Raw genomic sequence first — 22,728 nt, 5'->3', positions numbered from 1 at the left:
CATGACCCTCCTCTGAACTTGCTCTAACAGCTCATTATCTGTCTTGTACTGAGGACCCCAGAGCTGCATGCGGTACTCCTGGTGGCATTTCATGGGAGTAGAGTAGCTCCCTTGACCTGCTGGTCACACTGTTTTTGATGCAGCCCAGAATACAGTTGGCTTTCTGGGCAGCAAGAGCACATTGCTGGCTCATGTTGATCATCTTCTCATCAACCAGCTGTTCCAAGTCCTTCTCCTCAGGGCTGCTCTCAATTTTTTACTGTATAGTTTGTAGGATGTTGGTATCCTCTTAAAATGCAGCTTGATGAGGATGGAGACATTCAGTATAGCAAACTAATAACTACTTCTACTCCTACTGCAGTGAAATCTGGAGGTAGGACCGCTAGAACATTGTGTCTATTTTTTTTTCTGTGATACAAATACTGTAAAAGCATTACTTCTTGTAACTTATCTATGTACATGTGTCTACAGAATAAAAAAAATATGAAATTCCATAGCACTTCCAGAAAATTACACATATTTTCTCATGCCCAAAAGTTTTTTTTGCAAGAAAGTAGAGGCATGTGGGGAGAAATCCTAAAGAAATCAGTCACCAGAGTTTTCTTCTGCAATTGTATAATCCTTGAATGTTCTCTTAAGTAATTGCAAGATGTTTTAAGAGTTAATGAGGTTTTTAATAGATCGGAGTCTGTTATGTAGCTGTTCCCCATTGTGTTACTCCTGTAGAAAGTAATGTTTTTCTTCTTTATGTGCTAAAAGTGTATTCTGACCCTTCATTGTAATAAGTGTGGAGGGCTTGAACTTCTTGGAATCCATTGTATTTTTATGTAGGGAAAGCTTTCTATTAGAAATCTGACACGTTGTCTTTCACATTCAGTAATTTGACTAAAGAAAGCAATTCAGAAAATATGAAACCTTTTTTTCCTTAGTTATTCCAGTTTTTTATTGCTTGCTGTACTATCTCCAAACAGAGAGGAGATAATGCTTATTGTGTAGCGTATGCTTTCAGGCAGAGCATAATCAATTGACAAAATATCAGAACGTTAGAAGGGTATTGACTAATTCTTCATTTTAGCCCATTGACATGAACACTGGGAAAATGCCTCAACCAAAGGAGCCTTTGCTGAGATATTTCAGCTGCGATCAGTGGGCTGTGCTGGGCGATAAGGATGCCCATTTGCTGTGGCCTGCTCTATCTCCACTCTTTTTGCTGCTAATAAGTGAGCAGCTTTTGATTAGTGTCAACTGCTGAATTAAGTTATCTCTTGTTAAACAACTGGCGATCAGCTCTCTGTTCCTCAAATAAGCGGCTCTCTGGATGCAGCCTCTGAGCAGAAAGAGCTTTGGTGTTTTTCCCCCCTCCTTCTGTCTGCTTTGCAAGTAAATTGTTCCTTCTCCAGACCCGTGTGGCTTGCTTCTCTCACCCTCTGCGACAGCAAAGCTCGCTGGTTGGTGATCTCTGCAGGGGTTTACAGCTCAGCTCCGCTGTTCTGTCCCTCTGTTCCCACTTCTCTGTTCCCTCCCCTACTGTGACTAAATAAATTACCTGTATGACATGTTCAGTTTTCTCTGGCAACAAGCCTGGGAAATCAAATCTGTTCCCTAACCTGGGTCTCCCATTTGGCAAATGTAATGCCTCCCTGCTGTTAAATCAGGTCAGCTCTCAGGAAAAACAAAGAACAATTTCATATAACTATAATCAACACAGAGTAAATTTAGATAATGCAGCTGACATATGTTTATTGTAAAGACCATCAAGGAAATTTAAAAAGCACTTCATCTTTCTCTGTTGCATTAGGGTATGGGCTGAATCTTCTACGCGTAAAGAAAGTTCAAACGTTTTCTTTCTGTTATCCTGTATCAAAGTGAAATATATTTATTTCCTGCCTGGTCTAAGAACATATTTTGTGAAACAGTTCAGTGGTTGCATTTGAAACAGTTTTATGTATTTAATTACTGTGGATTCATGCAATTAATATTAATTTATAATTAACTGATGATTACTATTCATGATTCACAACCTGTCCCTTCTCTTTGACTTTTTAGCCTTTGAAAGTGAAGACAAAAGTGTTTAAAGGGGGGGGAATAAATCCTTTTAATACACTGTATTCATTTCTCTACAGTTCCAACCAGTCCCTTTCTGTCAGCGATCAGAGGCGTCAGGCCAGTAGCAGGCTGGCAGTATGTCTTTCCCACAGTACCAGACCCAACGCATACGTGGGCAGCCGGCTTGGTGGTGGCCAAGGCAGTCACCTTATACGGGGGAGGTAGCAGCGTGGGCAGCCTCCTCTCTCCAGCTGGAAGCTGAATTTCCCACTCAGCTACTTCCAGGGGAGCTCTGAATTATGCCCCAGAGGCTTCTTCATTCACCTGCTGTTAACCAGCTTACGTAGGTTGCGGTTGGTCTGGGGAGCATCTCTGTTCACCTCTTGTCTGGCATGATTATGGCAGGCCTCTGTCCCAGGCAAGTGGAGTGGCTGGTATCCTTAGGGTAGGCTGTGCTGGTGCACATGGTTGCTCTGGGACTGAAGCAGCTACTGAACCCTTGAACTACTCCTCTTCAAAGGAGGAGCAGAAAGTGCCGAGTGCTCTGAGGGTCCTCAGGCCTGGTGCAGAGCTTATCTGGGAGTGCTCCCCATGCTGAGCTCCTGGGGACAACTTTTCTGACACTTGTTGAAGAGAGTTAGTAAAAACGGGCATCCACAGATGCTTTGCAGTCTTACACAGCCTTACCACCACCTCCACTAGAACAGCTGCTGAGTTATAGGTGGGGCATTGGCTGGACACATTTTCCATTCCAGTTATCAGGCTGTCGCACTTGGAGAAGTCCTGAGTGAGGCTGCCAGATGTCCTGAGTAGCAGAGCAAGGTTGCACAGGACTCTGTCCAGCCTCCAAGGCCTGTGTTTCGAGCTCACCTAAGGCTTCCTTCTCAAGAGCAGATGGGCTCAAATGTACATGCTATGTTTTTTATACGGTACAGGTTTTTCTAGATATTTTTAAAGACATTTACAGGGTTTAGTCATTCATGAGTTCCCTTTGTTCTAATAAGTGCCTTTGTTGTTTCTTCCTTGCTCTGAGACAATGAATGTTTTTTCATCAGTTTAAAAGTCCTTCAAAACTCTGTTGTATAAGAAAATGCCTTGAAACTGAATTTGCTCTTTATTGTCTGAAGCCTTCATCTAATGTGTGCAACAAAATTAAGAGGTGAAAGTAGTGAAGTGGGTTTTAAAAGAGGGGAGTTAAATTCATGCTCCCACCAGAAATGACCTGAAGCAAGAGCCATAATCTCCATCCACATCTGCTCCCATTTGAAGGAACAACTCTAGTAATGTTATCTGTCCACAACCTTGTCTTATCAGTACAGATTGCAGATACTGTCTCTAGCGGAAAGCTACAGAACCTATCTCTGAAAGTCTTAAGCTGATACCCTAATAGCAATCATTTCAGCTCTGTCCCATGGGGATGGTAAAGCCTGTCATGTTCCAGTCTTAGTGTCTAGGTTGGTCAAAGGAAGCATTGAGCTTGTTCTAACCCTGTCTTATTTCTTGTCTCTTCCAGCTTGTGACCTGATGACCCTGGGGATCTTAGCCTTAGTGACATCCACTGGTTGTGCCTCTGCCAACGCCCTGCAGTCCCTGACAGATGCCATGCACATCCCACACCTTTTTGTACAGCGCAACACGGGAGGCTCCCCGCGCACAGCCTGCCACCTGAACCCCAGCCTGGAGGAGGAGGAGTACACGTTGGCTGCCCGGCCACCGGTCCGCCTCAATGATGTCATGCTGAAACTGGTCACGGAGCTGCGGTGGCAGAAATTCATAGTATTTTATGATAGTGATTATGGTAAGTAAAGTGGAGAATTTCAGATGCTATTCAATGGATATATTTTCTCCTCCATTTCCCAGATAAAAGAAAAAGGAGGGGTGGACTATAAGTTGCTGGGTTCTGTTGACAAAGGGGAAAGTGTTTCAAGTGGCCGCAGGTCTGGTTTGAAGGAAAGGTTGCTGTGAAAACTCAGGCAAGCAGTAAAGTTGCTTAGCAACACCTACCAAGACAGCTGAAGTTTGAATCATCTCACACTTTTTCAGTAAAATATTAATAAAGTGTTGACAGTGATTGGCAGAGGTCACGTAGCTGTGCAGGGAAGTTCAACTTGGCCTCTATCCATTCCCAGAAAATACTTTCTATCAAAACTGAGCAGGGTTCTCCTTAAAAAATAATTCTCACAATAACTATTACCGTTTCTTTTTTCACATGCTTCCTCACACTATTCTCCATTTGGAATAAAGTTTGGAGTGATATACTTCCTGGCATTAAGCCAAAAGGTAGAGTTAGCATTTTCACTACATCTGATCCATCCCCTTCAGCAATTTTTTTTACTTTGAGCTGAAACTTGAGGCAAAAGGAGTCTTTGCCCAAGCAAATTTAGTACCTTATCATGGATGTAAAGAAGCATTTAAAAAATAAATCTCTCATTGTGCCAAACTCTCTAAATGAAAGGGAACTGCGTGCACAATTTTTTTTACCTCCTCCCTGCTCAATTGATAGGAACACAATTCCATATGTTTAACTCAGGGTATTTCCAGTGCTCTCATCTTAGGATATGGGATCTGTAAGGGGGAAAATAAATTTTCTATGGTATGCTTTAAAACAGCAAACACTTTTGATTTAAAATGCGATGCATATGTTTTTGGTGTAGTGACTTACTATGAAATGAATATAAAGAAAGGAAATAAAGGTTAAATTGCAGATGGAAAAATAATCCTATATGTATATGTGCATATAGTTTAGATTTTATACATCCACTTGCACAATTGCAAAATAGATTTTTATTTTTGTTCTCTATAATTAAGGTTTTTTTAGTGGTGAATCAGAGAGAAATAACATCTTTGGTTTTGAAGTTGGGCTACTTGTGGTTTAAAAACAAACAAACAAACAAAAGGCTCTGCAAAGGGTCTGAGCTTGAATGATGTTCCAAAAGTCTGGGCTGCAGCTTTCTGATCTCAGTTGTTGGAGATGTTACTTGATGTCCCCAACAGGCAGATTGAAGGTCATGAGGATTTTAAGTGGGAAATCAACTGAGGCTGTAGCATCCTTTTAAATATACAGAACTATTTTAAATACAGACAGGCTGACATGATACTTGCAGAGTTAACCTGTAGACTGAGAAAGTTAACAACCTGGTAAATAAACTGCAGTGCCATTACTGTCCTCTGTAACGCTTGACCAGTGAATGCTTTGAAAGAAAAAACCTCGATGTATATGGTAGGTACTGTTTTGATGGCCTTTTGGTTGTAATGAGAAAGTTGCTATGTGGCAGAGGATTGGGGTCAAAAAGTTAAAATTATTCAAACATTCATTTCTAAGAATGACAAACATCTTTCTGTGGATACTGTTATTTCTTGCCTGATTTGTAGCTTTAACCTTTCAAAGCTGCTTAATTTGGGGATCTTTCAACCCCTGGGAATCCTGGCCCTGGTAACACTCCAGATGCTCTGGGAACAAACTGCTGTCACCCATTTTCCCTGGTAGCAAACGTGGTTACTGAACCAGGATGTCACTATTCCAGCAGGACATCTGTGTCTTCTTGCCTCTTTCTGTGAATGGTTAACATCTCAGCACCAAATCCTGAGACACTTGATTCACAGACTCTGTAAATTCAGTTATGTTCAAATTTATCTTTTCCATTTATCGCAGACTGACCTTCAGTCTGTACCATTAAGACAGACACTAAAAGGGGATGGAAAATGGCCACAGGCCTTCTAGTCCTTCTAGAGGAGAGTGTGTTGCATACTGCTGCTGCCACATACTGTTTCTCCTCCTCTTCCTCTCGGATGTGATGATATACTAATTCCACTGAAATATATAATTTTTTTGTAAGAATCTGGTAGGAGGAGTTTCTGTAAGAAGCCAGCTGACCCTTGCCAGTTCTGGGCAGGCGTCCGCAAACAGGGGGTAAATGACCCAATTCCCAGGGTATTGTGTGCTGAGCTCAGGACCAACAGCCTGGCTCCCAGGGCATGCCCACTGCCCTCATTCCATAGCCGTTGCAGAGCTGTGCTTATCCATCTCCAGCAACACTTCCTCGCTCAATGAGCTAGAGTTGACTGCTGGCATGACGAGGGAGGTCACTTGAAGAACACATGTTTATGATTACAGAGAGTTTCCAGCACTGGGCTTTTTTGGTTTATTGTAATAAATGATCCTTCTCTACCTGCTTTCTGGAAGTTATACTATCCCCTCGAGTAATGTTTTAATTTGTCCATCTGCTGATCTCTAAAATCCAGCCAATCCCTTGGTGTCCTCCTTGTGGAAACTGTCAGGTTTTCTAAAGAGAACATAACACTGTGCAATTTAAGGAAGCCCTATGTTTATAATAATGCTGGGCTATACTGGAGCTGAAAATTATTTACCTCATGAATTATTTGCCCCTTATCAGGCATACATTCTGGATTATAATTTCTGCAGTGACTAAAGTAACTTGGCAATTAGAAATATAGAGTAGTCACTGAACAGCCTAATAAGCCCCTTAATATTGTTTTTCTTACAATAAAATGTGCCTTGTTTTACTCTGAAGCTACAGATAGAAATCTGTATGCACACTACAGTGAAAGTGTAGTGGTCCTCTCAAGCAGACTGCCTTCAATTCTATACCAGGAAATTGAGAGGTTTCACAGGATAGATGCAAAAGTATTAAAGAAAAAGATTGCTAAATGGATGTGGTGGAAGCAGGGTACAAACTGTGGTGTTCCATCTAACCTGAAACCTGCTTTCAGATTTTGTCACTGGTGGTGAAGAAATAGATAATAGTAACAGCTAGAAAATAGGTAATGTCTTGGTTCTGGAGAGGTGACCTTTCAAAGTCCTTGGACTTGATAGTTGCAGCATTCAAACTCTTTTCAATGGCACAGTTTTCCTACTGAGCATTACCAATGGGTGTGTATGTGTGTGTCATTTGAAACATATCCTTACAGTTCTCTTCTACTTGCATAAGAAAATAAGGGTTCATACAGATACTGCATCTCCAGGATGCAGTAACTTGCAGCCCTTGTTTTCCGACTTCTGTTGATGGATTGTGCATAATTTTAGAACATATATGTAAATCTACTCCCCATTGATCACAACAGGAGCTTTCTGCTGATGAGTGCTGCCTGATAGGGAAATGATGGCTATGCACTTCAACAATTCGAGTAAGTCATAGCTGAGACAAGACGAGTCTGATGTCCTGTAGAGCTGTTTGGAGCTCAAGGCTAGAATGAGTCTAAGCCCCCTCTCTTTATCCTTGCTACACCTTGCTGTGGCATTTAGAGAAAGTTTTCCAGCCCCTGTATGCTTCCCTTTGCCCCCTGTGAAATGGAGAGAAAAAACTTCCTTCCGCTGTGAGCTGGGGTTTGAATTTTCTTTAGAAATTCTTTAGCCAAAAGAATTAAGTGGCATGTTCAGGAATAAGGTGATTCCAGTAAGAGCTCAAGAGACCAGGGTCATGTTAAATGCATTACTTTACTTTAAATGTCTTTGTGGAAATCTCAGGCAAAATCATAGTATTTGACATTAATTTTCGGGGGTGGGTGAGAAGTAATTTATCCCATGTTTGTTGGTGGCTATCTGATGGTGCTCTATGGAATTAGGTCCATGCACCTGTTAGAGAACCTGCAACAGAAGTCAGATCTGTTGTGTCACGCTAAAATGATTCAATTGCACTGATGTGTTTTGAATTGTTTTTTTCCTCTGAAGCATCTTTTGTGCCTCTGCATACATCACATCAGTATGTTAAAGCCTGCTGGGAAGTTTAATGTTTTATTTTGCTGACCTCTGGGATGTGGAAGTGTCAGTAATCAAATTTTCTGACACAAAAATTGGTAGCGTGGCAAGTTTCATAAAGAATTTTACCAAGGTCTAAAATGACTATAGGTTAAAAGCAGTGGGTGCTGCCCACAGTAAGATAAGGTCAGGTAATACAGTTGATAGCGTGCTTCTAGGGTGAGCAAATAAATAGCTGTAGGGCTAGAGGAGGGATTTGAGAAGGATTTTGGAATCTGGATGTGAAAATGAAAACAATGAGAAATACCATGTCATGTTTCAGAAGAGAAATGTGAATAATAGCTATGTTTTCAGTAGATTCATCTTACTGTTGAAAAATATTTTGTCTCTGTGGTTATATCAAGTCTCTGCTTTCCTACATATGTGTGCACATACCCGTGTCACAAAACGTTAGACAAAACAGGTTTTTTATGACTGTTTTGTCAATGAAAATGGTATTAGACCTGTGAAAGGGAACTGTAATGTTTTATTCTTAATGTTTGGTATGAATAAGCAATTGTTGCCTCATTAAGAGAAGTGTAGTACAAAAGTTTTACAGAAGAAACTTCTGAAGAATTTTGGACCTTTCAAATCTGAAAATGGAGCTTTGTTAATACAAGGAAAATAAAACAACAAACTCAAACCAAATCCAAATACACAATTTACTGATTTATCAATTATTTTAAATTTTGAGAATATTTTTTAAGTTTTCTTTTTCGTTATCATTGATGCCACATTAACTTTGAATGCTTCCTGATGAATCTTGCTACATAGAAAGACCTTGATTTTAAATGTGCTGAGTTCCATGGGAAGTTTTGTTTCTTACATCAATTAATGTGGTGATTCTCTTTGAGTCCTACCTCTTGAGGTCCTCACACTTGATTGGAAGTCACAAGAATTATGCTATCAATAGTTTTACAATTAATTATTGATCCTGGCATGGTGTCTTCTTTGTAAAGATCCCTTTGTGCAGGCCACTTCTCTTCCAGTTACCTAATTTGTGAAGGAATGCGGGAAGGACGATGGAGAGCTGAGAGTTTTTACAGAATCCATGCCTAACTGCAAATCGGTTGTGATGTGAAGCATTGGCTGTCACAACAAAAGCGAAGTAGAACATTTGCACATAAGCTACTTTCATCTTACTTGCTTTACTTTGTCTTTAAGATTTCTTTTATTCTTGTCAGCATAACATAATTTCTCTTCTGCCTCTTGCATCCTCTCAGCAGTCAAGACAACTTCTGCATCACTAGGGCTGCCATGTTTCTCTGTAGGCTTTTCCAGTGAGCACACCTTGTTTAATGCAAATAGAGGGAATCTGGCGCTTGAGAAGTGTTGAACCAGCTGCACATGTGTTGGCATGTGCCTGCTCAGTGAACCTGATGCTACCAAGAAGCGTATGCTTTTTCTGCGTGTGCTGTGTGGTTGAGTTTTGACGTGTTATTAAAAATACCTGGGTTTTTCAGTTGGTTGGTGTATTCCAGCTGGGACTGTTGCAGAGAACTATGAATTGGGATTGCTATGTTTCAACAGTAAAATGTATAGAATTTAAGCAGCCAGCCAGAGCAACATAGTTTATGGTCATCGATCTGCAACCACAATGGTACAGGTAGGGAAACCTTGGACAAGTCTGTCATTGGCTCTGCTGTATAAGATGCTAAAGGGAGGAACAGACTGCACCCAAGCACCTTTTTGTCCAACAAGGCACTGAGCCCTCTGAGCGTTATTTTTACACAAGTTCTGCACCACCTATTCATGCATAATCAGGGACACTGCATGTCTAGACTCCTGAAAAATATAAAATCTTCAATTTCTACCCGGAAAAAAAGAAGGCTTTCCCATAAAAAGTGTGTTTCTTTTAACATCGTGTATAATCACCCTTGTTGCTGTAGAGAAAGCTAGGCAAAAAAGAATCAGCCAAGTTACCCAAGTCTCATAGGGAGTTTGGGATGCCATGGGATAGAGGAAAAAAAAAATTGGCCTTTTGACTTTTCATTGAATTTGATCTGGAAGCTATTGGAGAAATGATGTTGTGTGTTCTCGTATTTCTCCTTGAATCACTTTTCTGGCTGCACCAGCACTTAAAGTAATTGGCCTACTTAAATTAGGCACAGATTTTTGTCATTTTTGATAGGGTTTATTTTTTATTATTTAGTGATGTGTCACAGTATATAACGCTAAACATAATTAAAGTAAGTCAATTTCACTTCAAATTGTTACTTATAAATTAATTTTAGTAATGTGTTTTGTAAGCTGTGTCAGTAAGCATGCTAATAGCAGAAGTGAGACATCCTCCTCGCTAAGCCCCCTAAAATTCCTAGCAGGGTATGGGAGCAGTGGGCAGAGGTTGTTTCCCACAAAAAGTGTTTGCTAAATTCTTTCAGGGAGATGCCTGCTATGATATACAAATAATCTTAAAGTTAAGGTAAAGCTTTTATTCTGAATGAGTGCAATCGTAGTCTACCTGGAAGTCCAAGGGTAGTACAAGCCAATCAGAGATCTTTGGACAAACACTTTGGGCAGTTTTGGGCATCTAGTCTTACTCAAATTCAAGGCAAGTTAAGGAAATAATTTTGATTTCTCAAATAGTTTGAAAATGTTTTGCAAAGAAAGGATGCAAGTTCTTTAGAAAAATTAAAAATGCTGCAGAGGGACACTTTGAAAAAAGAAGCCTTGAGTACTTTAATCAAAGGAGTTATTTTTAAATTCAGCTTGTATTTTAAAAGACCTCAGAAGTATATTTCTGCTTTATTAGAAGCAGTTTCCACCAGTTTTTCAGTTTGGTCATCCGGTCAAAAGCGATTGTTAATCCAGTCCTGAAGGCACTCATTGTGCATCCTTCACAGTTTCTTTTTCACATCATTGCAACATTTTAGTGAACAGTCTTCAGGCTCAACTTTGCAGAAACTAGTGGCTATTGGTGAGTCTCTTTCCCCAGCACCCCCCCCCACCCTTTTGTATTCTGAAACAGAGAAATGTTTCATAAACAGCACAAACTGTCTAAAGAAAGTGCAGAGTTCAGCATCCTGAAACTGGAGGGTGCAAATTAATTCATTTTGAACAGAGAGGTCTTTGAAAATTGTAGATGTCATCTGTAGCAGGTCCTAAGTTCTTGGACTTTATTTCCCTGACTGATGGTAGTTTGACTCTCTTGACTTTTCAAGCCATGACATAAGGCTAAACTGTTTGTTCAGGCGTGTGAGGGGTTCAGACAAGGAGAAATGCAAGGATGATTTGGTGAACTTGGGCGGGGATCTGAGGAACTAATTCCAGATGGGAGTCTCTTTAGCTCACATTTTTTAGAGAGTGAGTGTTTATACATCCATTTAGAAATTGTTCAATAAATGCATAGCTGGAAATTGAACAGCAGAAGGATATAAATCTGTCCTGGAGGGTGCATGCAGGGCTTCAGGCTGTAATACTGTCATTCTGAGAAAATATTCGCGTATCTCAACGTGCAATGAAGTTGTTTGAAGTTCCCAGTCCCTCTTGCCTTTCGTGGAAAGTGGTAGGTGGGAGGGAGAGGATGCACACCCACCCCCACACATATATATTGATGTATGGATTTGAAGGAAAGCGTTACAGGAGCACATGCATGTTTATGTACACGTGTATATGTTTGTTTGTAGATATACATCAGTTATCAGTAAATATATATATCAGTTCATACATAGAAGCAAAGAAACCTATTTTCTTTGGTCCCTTCCTGCCCCTGCCCACTACCTTGTAGGAATGCTTCTGATGCCACCTTGAACAGGACTTCATTGGCTTCCTTCCTGGATGGAGATGGTTTCTTCTGTTTTAGCCAGTTAAGAGTTGGTGTGGTTTCCCGTCACTTCTCTGTGTCTCCCTTAGTGAGACAGGAACCCCATAAACACGTCTTGTATTTAGATATTGTAGGTTATTTATTTTCCTATGGCTAAGTGTGGGGGTGTTTTTTTGTGGGCTTGCTGGTTTTCTTCAGCATGCTTTCCATAGGCTGGGGCTAGTGGTTTGGCCAGGACTATTCCTTTTATCTGCTGTTTGATGATAAACTGTGAATGAATGTACTCTGAAGGATTCTTTTTGTTTGTCCTTTCCTTGTAAACCATGGCGATTGAGTACATTAGGGAAGAGATAACATTATTAGCCTTTGTCTTCATAGAAGGGATTAATCTTGAGGACCACAATGAATGTGAAACTCCTGAAATCTTTTTAGAGGAAAAGTATGTGAGGGAATGTAATTTTTAGAGCCCTGAGGGTCAAAATGTGTTTTTTCTACATATTGTGTAGCTATCGACAAATTTGTGCTATTACTACTACAGCATGGCATTCGTATGCTTGTGATATATTCATACATTTGTGGGACTACTGAATTTGTGTCTATATAATGCAGCAAAAATATGAGACAGAATCAACCTTTTCTTTAACATCTGGCAACTGGAGAGATCAGTCCACGGTCTCCAAGATTGTATTTAAATGTAAAAATCACAATTTATTTTTCTCTTCTTATTGTTTTCTGAAACGACAAGCTAAGACTGTTAATAGTCTGTACTGCAGTGATCTTTGTAGAATATAAAATAAGTATCATTCATACTGTGAATCAAAGCAAACATAGGGACCATTCCCCTAGTCCTCAGGGAAATGCAAGATAATATAATATTATGTTTTGTAACAGCAAGCAGGAAAACAAGATATTTTTCCTTAGTGGGAAAAACGAGTCAATGATCAAAAGGGATAAACAAAACTTGCTTATTTTCTGGTGCAGGTGAACGCAAACAAAAAATAAGCTATGTAGTCTGCCTAGGAGGTTATTAAATCAGGAAATGGTAGAAAATGAAGAAATGTCAATTCCCATCAGTGACAACACAGTTGGGATTCGTACTGTGCAAGTTTCTGTCTTGATGGTCTCTCTCTTCAGTAAGTAGTTGATGTGAAACTGTAAAGATTCCTTCCACCATGAGGATCTAAAAGCACTTATTTGCTTGGACTTAGAGAAGAACCGCGAGTTGTACACTCAGTCAATACTGGAGTTACCCGTGTTTATACACTACCTTTATGACTTTGCATTAAACTTTCCATTTAGTGAGGTTCTTGTAGTATCTGAGCAACTTATCTTGTAGGATAATGCATTAAACTATAAGGTAGCTGTGCTTGTTTCACTGTATAGAAATTGCATAGACATGAGGAGTGTTGGACTGCAAAGTTATTGCATGACTAAAAACTTACTGACTATAAACTTACTTTGATTTCAATAAGGACCTTGTTTTTAATGGCTAGCTAGCTACCCACAGCTTATGCAAGGCTCTGTCCTGACTATAGGCATGCTGAGGTGGCAGTTTTACTCTTTCTTGAATTGTGCAGTACAGAACTTTCATGCTTCTGTTACATCCTGGTGTAGTTAATGTTTAGATCTGTTGCTTTGGGAGTTATTTTAAGAGTTACTTCAATTATTTTAGAAGCAAATGCATCGTTAGACTGAAGAATTAAATAAAAAGCAGAGGGGAAAAAGGCTTCACAATTTGGATTACTCAGAGTCAGAGCCCATTAGTAATGTAATCTGATGTCTGAGTTCCATTGGAGAGTCATTTAATATTCATCATGTTTTTATGGCATTTGTTTAAATGGAAATAATGCGTTATTTTTTGTGTGCAAATTGAGTAAATAGGATTAGTCTCATTAGTGGGGAATGTTGAGTCCTACAGAGATCCTTTTAATACTTGGTATTTTGGTTTTGTATCGCTCACTTTAGTAATCAAGACCCAAATAGGCTGTTTCTAATGAAAGTATGGGAGGGTCATGGAGGGCTTTAAGGAAGAGAGGACAATTGTGTGGGGTTATCCCCCTCAGTAATTTAATTGATGATTCCCTGAGATGGGAAAGGTCTGAATGGAAACACCTACAGTAACACTATTTGGAGGCAGTAATTTAGTTCACCATTGGAAGGCCTTACAGAGTCAGGATCTATTGATGCGTTCCCATTTCCCAGCAGCCTATCTCATCTACCAGTAAGAAGAATCAAACTCTTGGCTGTCACATAGAAGACTTGGAAAGGAACTCTGAGTAGTAATTCAGCTCTGGTATTATATTATTGTTGGCTTGAATTTAATTTCCAATGTGATCATGATTTCCTCTGGTCTTCCTCTAGCCACCATTTGCTTGCATCATCAGCAAAATATCTTCATAGCAAAGCACCCATGCGGAGTGAGGAAAATAGAGAAAGTACGCTATGGAAGAATGGTTGTTATGTTTATGCCAAAAGACCCAGAAATATTAAGTCCCTGAAATACAAAATGCCTTCCTTGCATTACAGACCATAACCCAGAGATCTCATTTGTCCTAATGCAACTCCTCAGTGATTTTGAAAGTCATTTTGCTTTGGGCCACTGATATTAATATTTGACATTGTCATTAACAGGAATTAAGATATATCTTGTCTTCCAAAAGCTGTATTGTAACATTGAGAGAACTTTGTTAAGAAAGGAATAATCCATTAACTAGAACCAACACTTTTCTGCAGTCATCTTTATTCTTCAAATGGCAGAATCTTTACAGGAAGGAACTGTCTGTCCTCAATTTATTTTTGTAAGTAGGAATATGAAACCCTCCTGCTGTGGAAGAATAATTAAAGGTCAAATTCTGGCATTGTATTCTTAAGTCGGCACAGCCTGTGAACCAACACCTAGGTGGATACCCCACCAGGCACTTGTGGTGGAATAGAAATCCTGTTGGCTGCAGGAACAGCAGTGTGCTTTAATTTTGAGTGAAGATCTTCCCTGTTGCCTGCATTAAGGATATTGTGTTATGATTGCCTTGTATGGAAGAATATTTAAGCTCATCAAATTTTATTTAAAAAAAACCCCTCCATAGAATAAATCAAAAATAGTGTGAGCTGCAGAGATTTGACTCCAAATGGCAATTCTGGTGCGGAAGGTGCATTCTCTCTTCCTTTAGCAAGCTGTATTTGGTGATACACTCTGTCTCTGCTGCACAAAATAGTATCTGTGGGAGTCTATGTGTTGGTTTATATCTCTTATTCTCTCCCATTTTGTACAGCCACATAAGTCTGCATGAGCTGTAATTAAATGAAACAATATATCATTGTATTATGAGAGGACTAAGGGTGGCCTTGCAGTGGGAAGGGTGGGAGATAAAGAGGGGCACTTTAAAGGGTGGGTTATTGGCCACTTAGGGCAGATGACTAAGTACAGATGACAGCTGCATCTAAGTTTTCATTCTCGCAAATCCTACTTGCACTTCTGGAATGGCACATTACAAAACACGGTAACAGACGGAGGTGATGCCCCAGTGACAAGTGAGTTTGGCAGGTACAGAACCCTCTCAGCAACCATGAACTGGACACAGGAAGATGTTACATTGCTGTAATGACGGTAATGTCTCTAGGTCAGAGAAAGGTTTTTTTTTGGTGGAATCTCAGACAGTCAATTCTCTTTCCTCCTGAGCTCACAGCAGTGCTGCTTTTGGCACCAATTTCCCTTTCTTCTGTGCTTGTGTGCTTCCTGTACATCACTGCATGCAGAACAGCAGCGGACCCCAGGTTTGTAGGCTGTTCCATAGTATCCAGAAATAACCATTTTGTTTGGATTACTATAATTTAAATGGCTTACTTTGGATTTGTTTTAGTAACACCTGCTGTGCAAGAGTAACAGACAGAAAATTAGCTAATTAGCAACAATAGAAATCTTGACTGGTTTTGGTTTTAATCAGAGAACAATAAGGCATTTAGGGTGTCTTCAGACTGCTGCACCAGAAAATCATTTGATGGTTTCTAACATGATTGAAAAAAGTTCTTACATTTATTACTAATTCATAATAATTCTTTGTAAGTGGTAAGAGTGAGAACTATGAAGTTAACGGTGAGATTTGTCTGCTTCTCCTTACAGGCTTAATTTCACTGACTCAGCAACTTCATTGCAGTATATTTTTTAAAACTGCAGTGTAAAAATTAACTAAAGTCTTCATTTTGCAGGGAAAAGGGAGAAGAAAGTTTGTTTTTTAAACTGAGAACAATTTTCTTATTTAAGGAACCTGGATTGGGTTGGTTTAAATAATAAAGAACAAAGATGAAAACTTTATTACCTATTTCAGTGAAAGGACATGTACATGACCCTCTAATTATGCAAGAACTGATGTACCGGCGTAACTTTAAATGAATGAGTAATATCCTTGAAATCCAGATATAAATGAGTAATCACAGGAAGTGAATTGGAGAATTTATAGCCTATCTAAAATACTCAGAATAACTCCAGAGTTAAAATAGCCTGATGGAAAGAGGCTCTTTTGAACAACGGAGCCTGATACCATCCATGCCAGGAGTCCCATGAAACGCTATCAGCTCCTGTCCTGCAAAACATCCGTGTGCCAAGTGCTCATCTTTAGCCTGAATGGAGGGACGCTGAAAGCTAAATATAACCTCGAATTGAAACGCGTAGAAGCGTTTTGCAGGATGTGCTGTCTAGATGCGTGCAAGGACTGAATTATTCAGTTTGTTGGGTTTTACTTGGTTCCTGGAAAAGTATGTTTTCTCTGGCTACACTCTACATGTGTGAGGTCATCTGTCCTGAATGATTCTGATCTTACTGACTGATTTCAAACCAGTCTAATATGGCAGAGACCTCAATGCCTTTTCTATGCATTTGGAAAAAATAAGTGGTCATTACAAGGGAATGCTCCAAAGTCCTGCTGTGCCAAAGTTTGTGCTGTCATAAACTTTTAAACGGGAAAGAATTTGCCCAGCAGTGGCAGGTTTTCCCTTAGATTTCACAGTCAGGGAACCCCAAAAGAAACGGGTCAATGGTGCTAAAAGCTTTAATCAGACATTATTAAACTGAGTTAATCTAACTATCAGGCTCAAAGTCTGGTGACTGCCATTGGTCATGAAAGGATTTGCTTTCTAATGTTTCAGTATTTAATCTCTTTTGTGCATTAACCTTCTCTGTTTTATCATCTTCAGCTGATGTCAGGAAGACTCATTGTAATTACAATGAATAATGGATTGGGATGGAGTAAACCATCTCTAAAATGGGTTTTAAAAACCCTGGTCTGTGGTAGTCATCACTTTCTTGGGATCTGCCAATTTTTTTTTTTTAAATTTCATCATAGTTAATGCAACATTTACCTTTCTCTTGTTCCCACTTTAAAATTCCTCTGAAGGTGGCCTTTTCCATTGCTTGGGACTTCATGAAATTTATTATTCTGCGCGCTGCGGCTATTAATCACTTTATAGTAAAACCAGGCAAAGTTGAGACCCTTCTGGCTGCAGAAGGGCCGGCAGTGCCACCCGAGGGAAAGGAAAATCCTTACTAATAATCACCGGTGAGTGGAGCGGAGACAGGGGATGGGGTGGGGGAGTATTTGAGAAGCTCCAACCCTTTGTAGGAGAGGAGTGCATTTTTGTTGCAGGTTTTTAATATTAATGTAGGAAGAAAGATTACCCTTGTTGTCTAGCAAAACAGTAGCTAATTAGATCTCTGTTTCTTAATAACGATGAAAGCTTAAGTGTTAGAACATCAGGAGAGCCATCTGGGGAATCTGAGTGATTGTTTAGAAAACAAAAAGCCTGGTTGAATTTCCTCTCTTTTTGGTCATTGCTGTTTTTTAAGTATTCCTCCAACAGGTTCCACAGGGATGGGTTTTGGTCACAGATTTATTAGAAAATTAGGACATAAGAATACCCATGGCTTCTGTGTGCAAAGGGGAGTGATTTTGGCGATGTTTAGATAAATGTGCTCCTGGATGTTCTTATTTATGCTACCCAACTAACTGAAAACAAACAAACCTCCTTGGTTGAAATGCTGCTATAAGGAATTGCTGTTGATTTGAGTATTCTCTTTAGCAAAGCATACTAAAAAATAATCAGCTAATTTTTATTTTTTCCCTTAGTAATGATTTAAAGACTGGAAACTGGCAAGTGAAAGGAGACCTGGGGGGATATATGCAAATAGCTTTGTTTCCCATATGTCTTGGGTGGGAGGATGGCTGCTTTTATTTAGCTAATTCTTTATGTGCTAAAGAGATGTTTTGTTAGGAGAAAATATCCTTTTTTTTAAGAAAAAAAAAGTTTATTTTGAGGAAAAAGGAAAGGCTCTGATAATGATCACAAAGAAGGATTTTAAACATTTAGTGTTTATTGCTGTTAATTATTGTGGTAACTGTATAGAAATGGCAATGTGGGACGTTAATTCCTAGTTTGTTTATTTGAAACAAGTAAATGCATCCATAAGCAAGTTTTTCATTAGAAAATCTTGTGCAGGACATTGCCGTGTTTCCAGACACCAGAATCTCCCTAAAGCCTGTATTATTTTGGAATGTTTTAGGCAGAACTTGACCTATTGACGCGAAAAGTCTTATGTCTAAAAGAAAATAAAGCCAAGATAGTCCTTAAACTTATAGACCACAGAAGCTGGCAAGATGCTTTGTCTTTATGCTTTAAACTTTAATTTCCAAGCAGAAGTTTTTGGAGGTCCAATGGTAGGAAGGTGACCAAGTTCCACTGGCTTTTAATGTCATCTAAATGCTTGGTCCGGTGACCATTGGGCCTTTGGAAATGTTTTTACTAACACCTTTTTAAAAAATGTGACAAAACTTAATTTTACTGGAATTTAATGGAATTTGCCATATATCAATATCACAGAAGACTGCAGATTCTCATGCAGAAGGACTTATACATACTCTTACCAACCATTTTTGCCTGTACTTGTTCTCACCAATCACGGTAATCCTGGCCCAAATTGCTCAGTCAGACTTGATTGCAACGTACCTTGTTCTTCGAGTAGTTTGTACCTTGCCTTCCTCAGTCAGGTTTACATGCATGGCCTTCCAGTTATCACGTGGATTGCAGTAGCCCTAGATCTAATATGCAGACTAAGCAGTGTTCACATCCCTCTCACTGTGACTTTTCCACAGCTTTTCTGTCATTCTCAATTGCTCAGGTCTCCTGGGTAGGAAGGGAGGGGGTGGGGTGTTTAATTTGTTTGCTTTTTAAAAAATGATAAATACTTATCACAAAGGAAGTTGATGGCTCTGGTGAGGATTGAGACATCCCCTAAAGCTTATTAAATTGGTAGTAATAGAGGCCAACCTGAAATCTAGTTCTTCACACATTTCACATAGTCACAAGGTTGGAAAAGACCTTTGAGATCACTGAGTCCAACAGTACATGTCCTCTACTAAACGATATCCCTAAGCACCTCTTCTGTCCGACTTTTAAATCCATCCAGGGATGGTGACTCAACCGCCTCCTTGGGCAGCCTGTTCCAGTGAAAACAAACCTCCTGTGAATTTTTACTTTTAGAGAATGGTAGTATGATCCTACTTCATTATCAGTCTTGCTCTGTTACTTAAAAATAGGGGTTGCATTTGTTAGCGTTCTAGTTGGAGAAGGCTCTTCCTCCTCTTTTTGACACTTTGACCCAAAGAGCTTAATAAGGCAAAGCATTATTGAACCAATGGTGGGTTTTTTTCCAAAGTACAAACTTCGGCAGGGCCCTCAATCTGCTCTGCTCACTGGCAGTTTTGTTCTCTTTATTTTAAGGGTGAGGAAGTTAGATCAGTGTTTATTAAGTTTCAAGTGGCTTCTGTGTTCATTTGTGGTTCATCTGCCAGCCATGCACTTTGCAGTTACTGTGTCTATTTAAGGGACAGTCTTTGTCTTTCTAGTTGCTTCATGCAGCAATGGGGAACGGAGCCGCCCCTATTAGAAGTAATTGGTGCGAAGCCGTAACTACTGTCACACTATGCAGCGAGACTCACATCTCACTTTAGTTGCTGAGGCTGCATGTCAGAGCCTTCAAAACGATCTGCCTTTCTCCCTTTGAGATCACACGTAGCTTCAGAGGCTTCACTCAAACACAAATCTTGTGGACCGTGTTATGGTTCTGTCCTCCTGCTTGTGAGCTTTCCTTTCCTGACATGAAAAGCTGTGGAGTCATTTGGGTAACATTAATCAGGGGACTAATCAGAAGCTGGCTGTCTTCCTTTCCCTGCAGTGTTCACAATTAGGGACATGTCTCTTTGATAGTGGCTGCTTGTACTGTGGCACAGCAGCTGACAAAGCAGAGCCCAGCTTTTTGAGAAAGTGCTGTTTGTTTTGCACGCCTGTCCTTACAGCTCGCCACCTGTTGCTGAGACTAATTGGTAATGTTTGAGGATTTGTAAGGGGAAGGAGAAAAAATGGCATATCCCTACACAACACCCATGAACATATGTGCTTAAACTATTTCAAAGGCTGTGTTTTTGTGTGTGTTTTCATGCCCTCATGTTGCGCGTAAGTATGTAAGGCATACATTATATACGTAGCTTACTTGCACACACATGTACAGAGTAGTATACATACCAATGGTGCATGTCTGCAGAAACAAAAGGCAAAGACAATTTGTGCTTATGCTGATGAACCTCAGGTACCTGCAGTCTGTAATTAGATATTTGGCTTTAAATACAGAAGAAGCATAGAAAAAACTTATAGGAATGAGGAATTAGCTTGGTATTGTCTAGACACATCAGAAAACATAAATCTTCTGGGGGGGGGAAATTCTTGGTTTGGAAATCAAGAGCTAGCTTTCTGGGTTCCCAAATAAGTCAGTGTTGAAGTTGGAGGGTAGGAATGTAGCATGATAGTCAGGCTTTATCAAAACACACCTTCACTGCAACCGTATGCAATTTCTTGTGCTAGTTCCTTTGTGGTGAACCCCCCCCCCACCACCACAACCCCCCCTTGAGATTAGTAGTGTGGGGTTTTGTTTGGCCTGTGAAGCATTTCAAGACAATATCTAATAATTTCAAGCATTTTGAAACCATAACTGTGTTTCTGTGCAGCCCTGGTAGCTTTCTTTACCATTCTGCTTTCCAGATCAAATTTGCTGGTTTTGGTCTGTCCTGTGGAGTGAATTATTTTGGCAAGGTCAGGCTGTGTAGGTAATGTGATGTTGATTCTTGAACATAAAAAACCTGGCAAACCCCAAGGAATTTGCATGTTTAAGTACTGTGAGCTGATTACATCTAAGGGTTTTCTTTTATTCTTGCCATGCACCATTCTTTTTCTGGTATATCAAACAGAATAATCTACGAGCTCCACCAGACAACATAGCCTATGCCAGACACTTGGTTATCAGGGGCTTCCAGAGGTATTGCCCTGATGTTGCTGTCTTCATCACAGAGCAGATTTATCAACTTTCTTCTCCCTGACTTCTCCTGTTTCAGTCAATACCCTGTTCCCAATGCACAGTATAAAATGGGTAATGCAAGGAAGTCCATGTTACCTTAGTTAGCATTCATGCTTAGACTTTGCTGAGAGCTTCTGAGAACTGAATCTGATAGATGTGGTATTTGAAGTTAGCTCCATGCTTATTATAATTGAAATCAGACAAGCTGATAAATATTGGAAATGGTTGGTTGTAAATTGTGATGATAGTCAAGGTAAAATATGTTGTAACCTGAATGATACTTAAGTAAAATTAACTGAAGGACTTGTCTCAAGGTCAAATTCAGCTTTTCAGAGATTAGCGTATGTTCTATGTCAAATTGAAAGATAAAAATTAAATGTGATGCTATGTTTGGAAGTTGTAAGGTAGTAGAATATTTTAGTGTGTATTTAATCACACTTTGAAGGACTTCCACTTAAATGTGTGTAGGTTAACAGAACGAGTGCTTGGGAGACTCTGAGAAGACATTGACTTGCTGTTCTGGCAAATTCTGTTTACTTAAACAGTTCTGTTTACAGTTGGGAAGTTAAAAACAAACAAACACATACATCCCCCCCCTCCCCCCCCCCCCCCCCCCCCCAAATATTTAAGATAGTTCCCACTCCCCAAGACATTTTGATAATTGAGAATGTGTTTCTGTTACCCAATGTGCATTAAAAAGGCAATAGTTATTGAATCTCAGTCCTACCATGCTGTATTCCCACTGTATGGGTCTCTCACTGTACTCAGACACTTACATGGCAAACATGATGACTGGAAGGTAATTGTGCTTCAGATAATAATCTTTTTCTCCAACGTCCTTGTATACTGATGACTGAAAGTTTAATATGTTTACACAGAGAGGTTTCCTGCATAAAAGTGATTGTTTTCTTTTGAGAGTGGGACTTGTTTAGATAGCAAATGTTTAATTAATCTTCCTAATTTCTGCTTGTGATTGAAGATTAAGTGGAAGATGTCTACAAGTGAAGGGGGGCAGAAGAGCAGGGATTCTTATTTTGGGGGGTCTGAGTGTAGCAGGCTAGCAGTTCTTTCATAATGCTCTGAAGGACAATTTATTAGAAACTTTTGAACAATGTTATGCTCAGACAGCAGGGGATGGCTCTGTCCCTTGGGAGTGGAAGAGCAGTGTCACTGCTGTCAGGTCTCTTCTTTGTGCTGCAATGCTGGAGATGGGGCTTGGTATCAAGGGGGATTTGGTTTTGTCCAGTATTAACACCTGGAATATTGTGTCCAGTTCTGAGCCCCTCAGTTCAAGAAGGACATAGAACTCCTTGAAAGAACCCAGTTCAGGGCCACCAAGATGATGGAGAGTGGAACACCTTCCTTATGAGGAAGCTGGGCCTCTTTAGCTCGGAGAAGAGGAGGCTGAGGGGTGACTTCATTAATGTTTATAAGTATGTAAAAGGCAAGATTCAGAAGGATGAAGGCAGGCTCTTCTCAGTGATGGCAGGGACAGGACAAGGGGCAACAGGTGCAAGCTGGAGCAGTGGAATTTCCATGTGAATGTCAGGAGAAACTTTTTCACTGTGAGGGTGACAGAGCCCTGGGACAGGCTGCCCAGAGAGGTTGTGCAGTCTCCTTCTCTGGAGACATTGAAACCCACCTGGATGTGTTCCTGTGTGATTTAGTCTGGGTGATCCTGCTCTGGCAGGGCGGTTGAACTAGATCTTTCAAGGTCCCTTCCAACTCCTAATGTTCAGTGATTCTGTGATCAGAAGGCTCCCGAAGGAT

At 40.0% G+C, this 22,728-nt stretch overlaps 1 protein-coding gene across 1 annotated transcript in view; it reads left to right on the top strand.

Annotated features, from left to right (window-relative positions):
• Positions 1–22,728, top strand: part of GRID1 (glutamate ionotropic receptor delta type subunit 1) — a gene marked incomplete at both ends in the record, with an annotated part of 542,891 nt that overhangs the window by 218,934 nt on the left and 301,229 nt on the right. The window contains one exon of the mRNA XM_084264405.1: positions 3,560–3,844. Within this exon, the coding sequence (XP_084120531.1) occupies positions 3,560–3,844 (285 nt within the window). The remainder of the gene's footprint in view (positions 1–3,559; positions 3,845–22,728) is intronic.

Source organism: Gallinula chloropus, assembly GCF_964237585.1.
Source record: "Gallinula chloropus genome assembly, chromosome: 5".
NCBI classification, from domain to species: domain Eukaryota; kingdom Metazoa; phylum Chordata; class Aves; order Gruiformes; family Rallidae; genus Gallinula; species Gallinula chloropus.
Note: the sequence above shows the minus strand (reverse complement) of the source record. Positions and strands in the feature narration are given on the sequence as shown.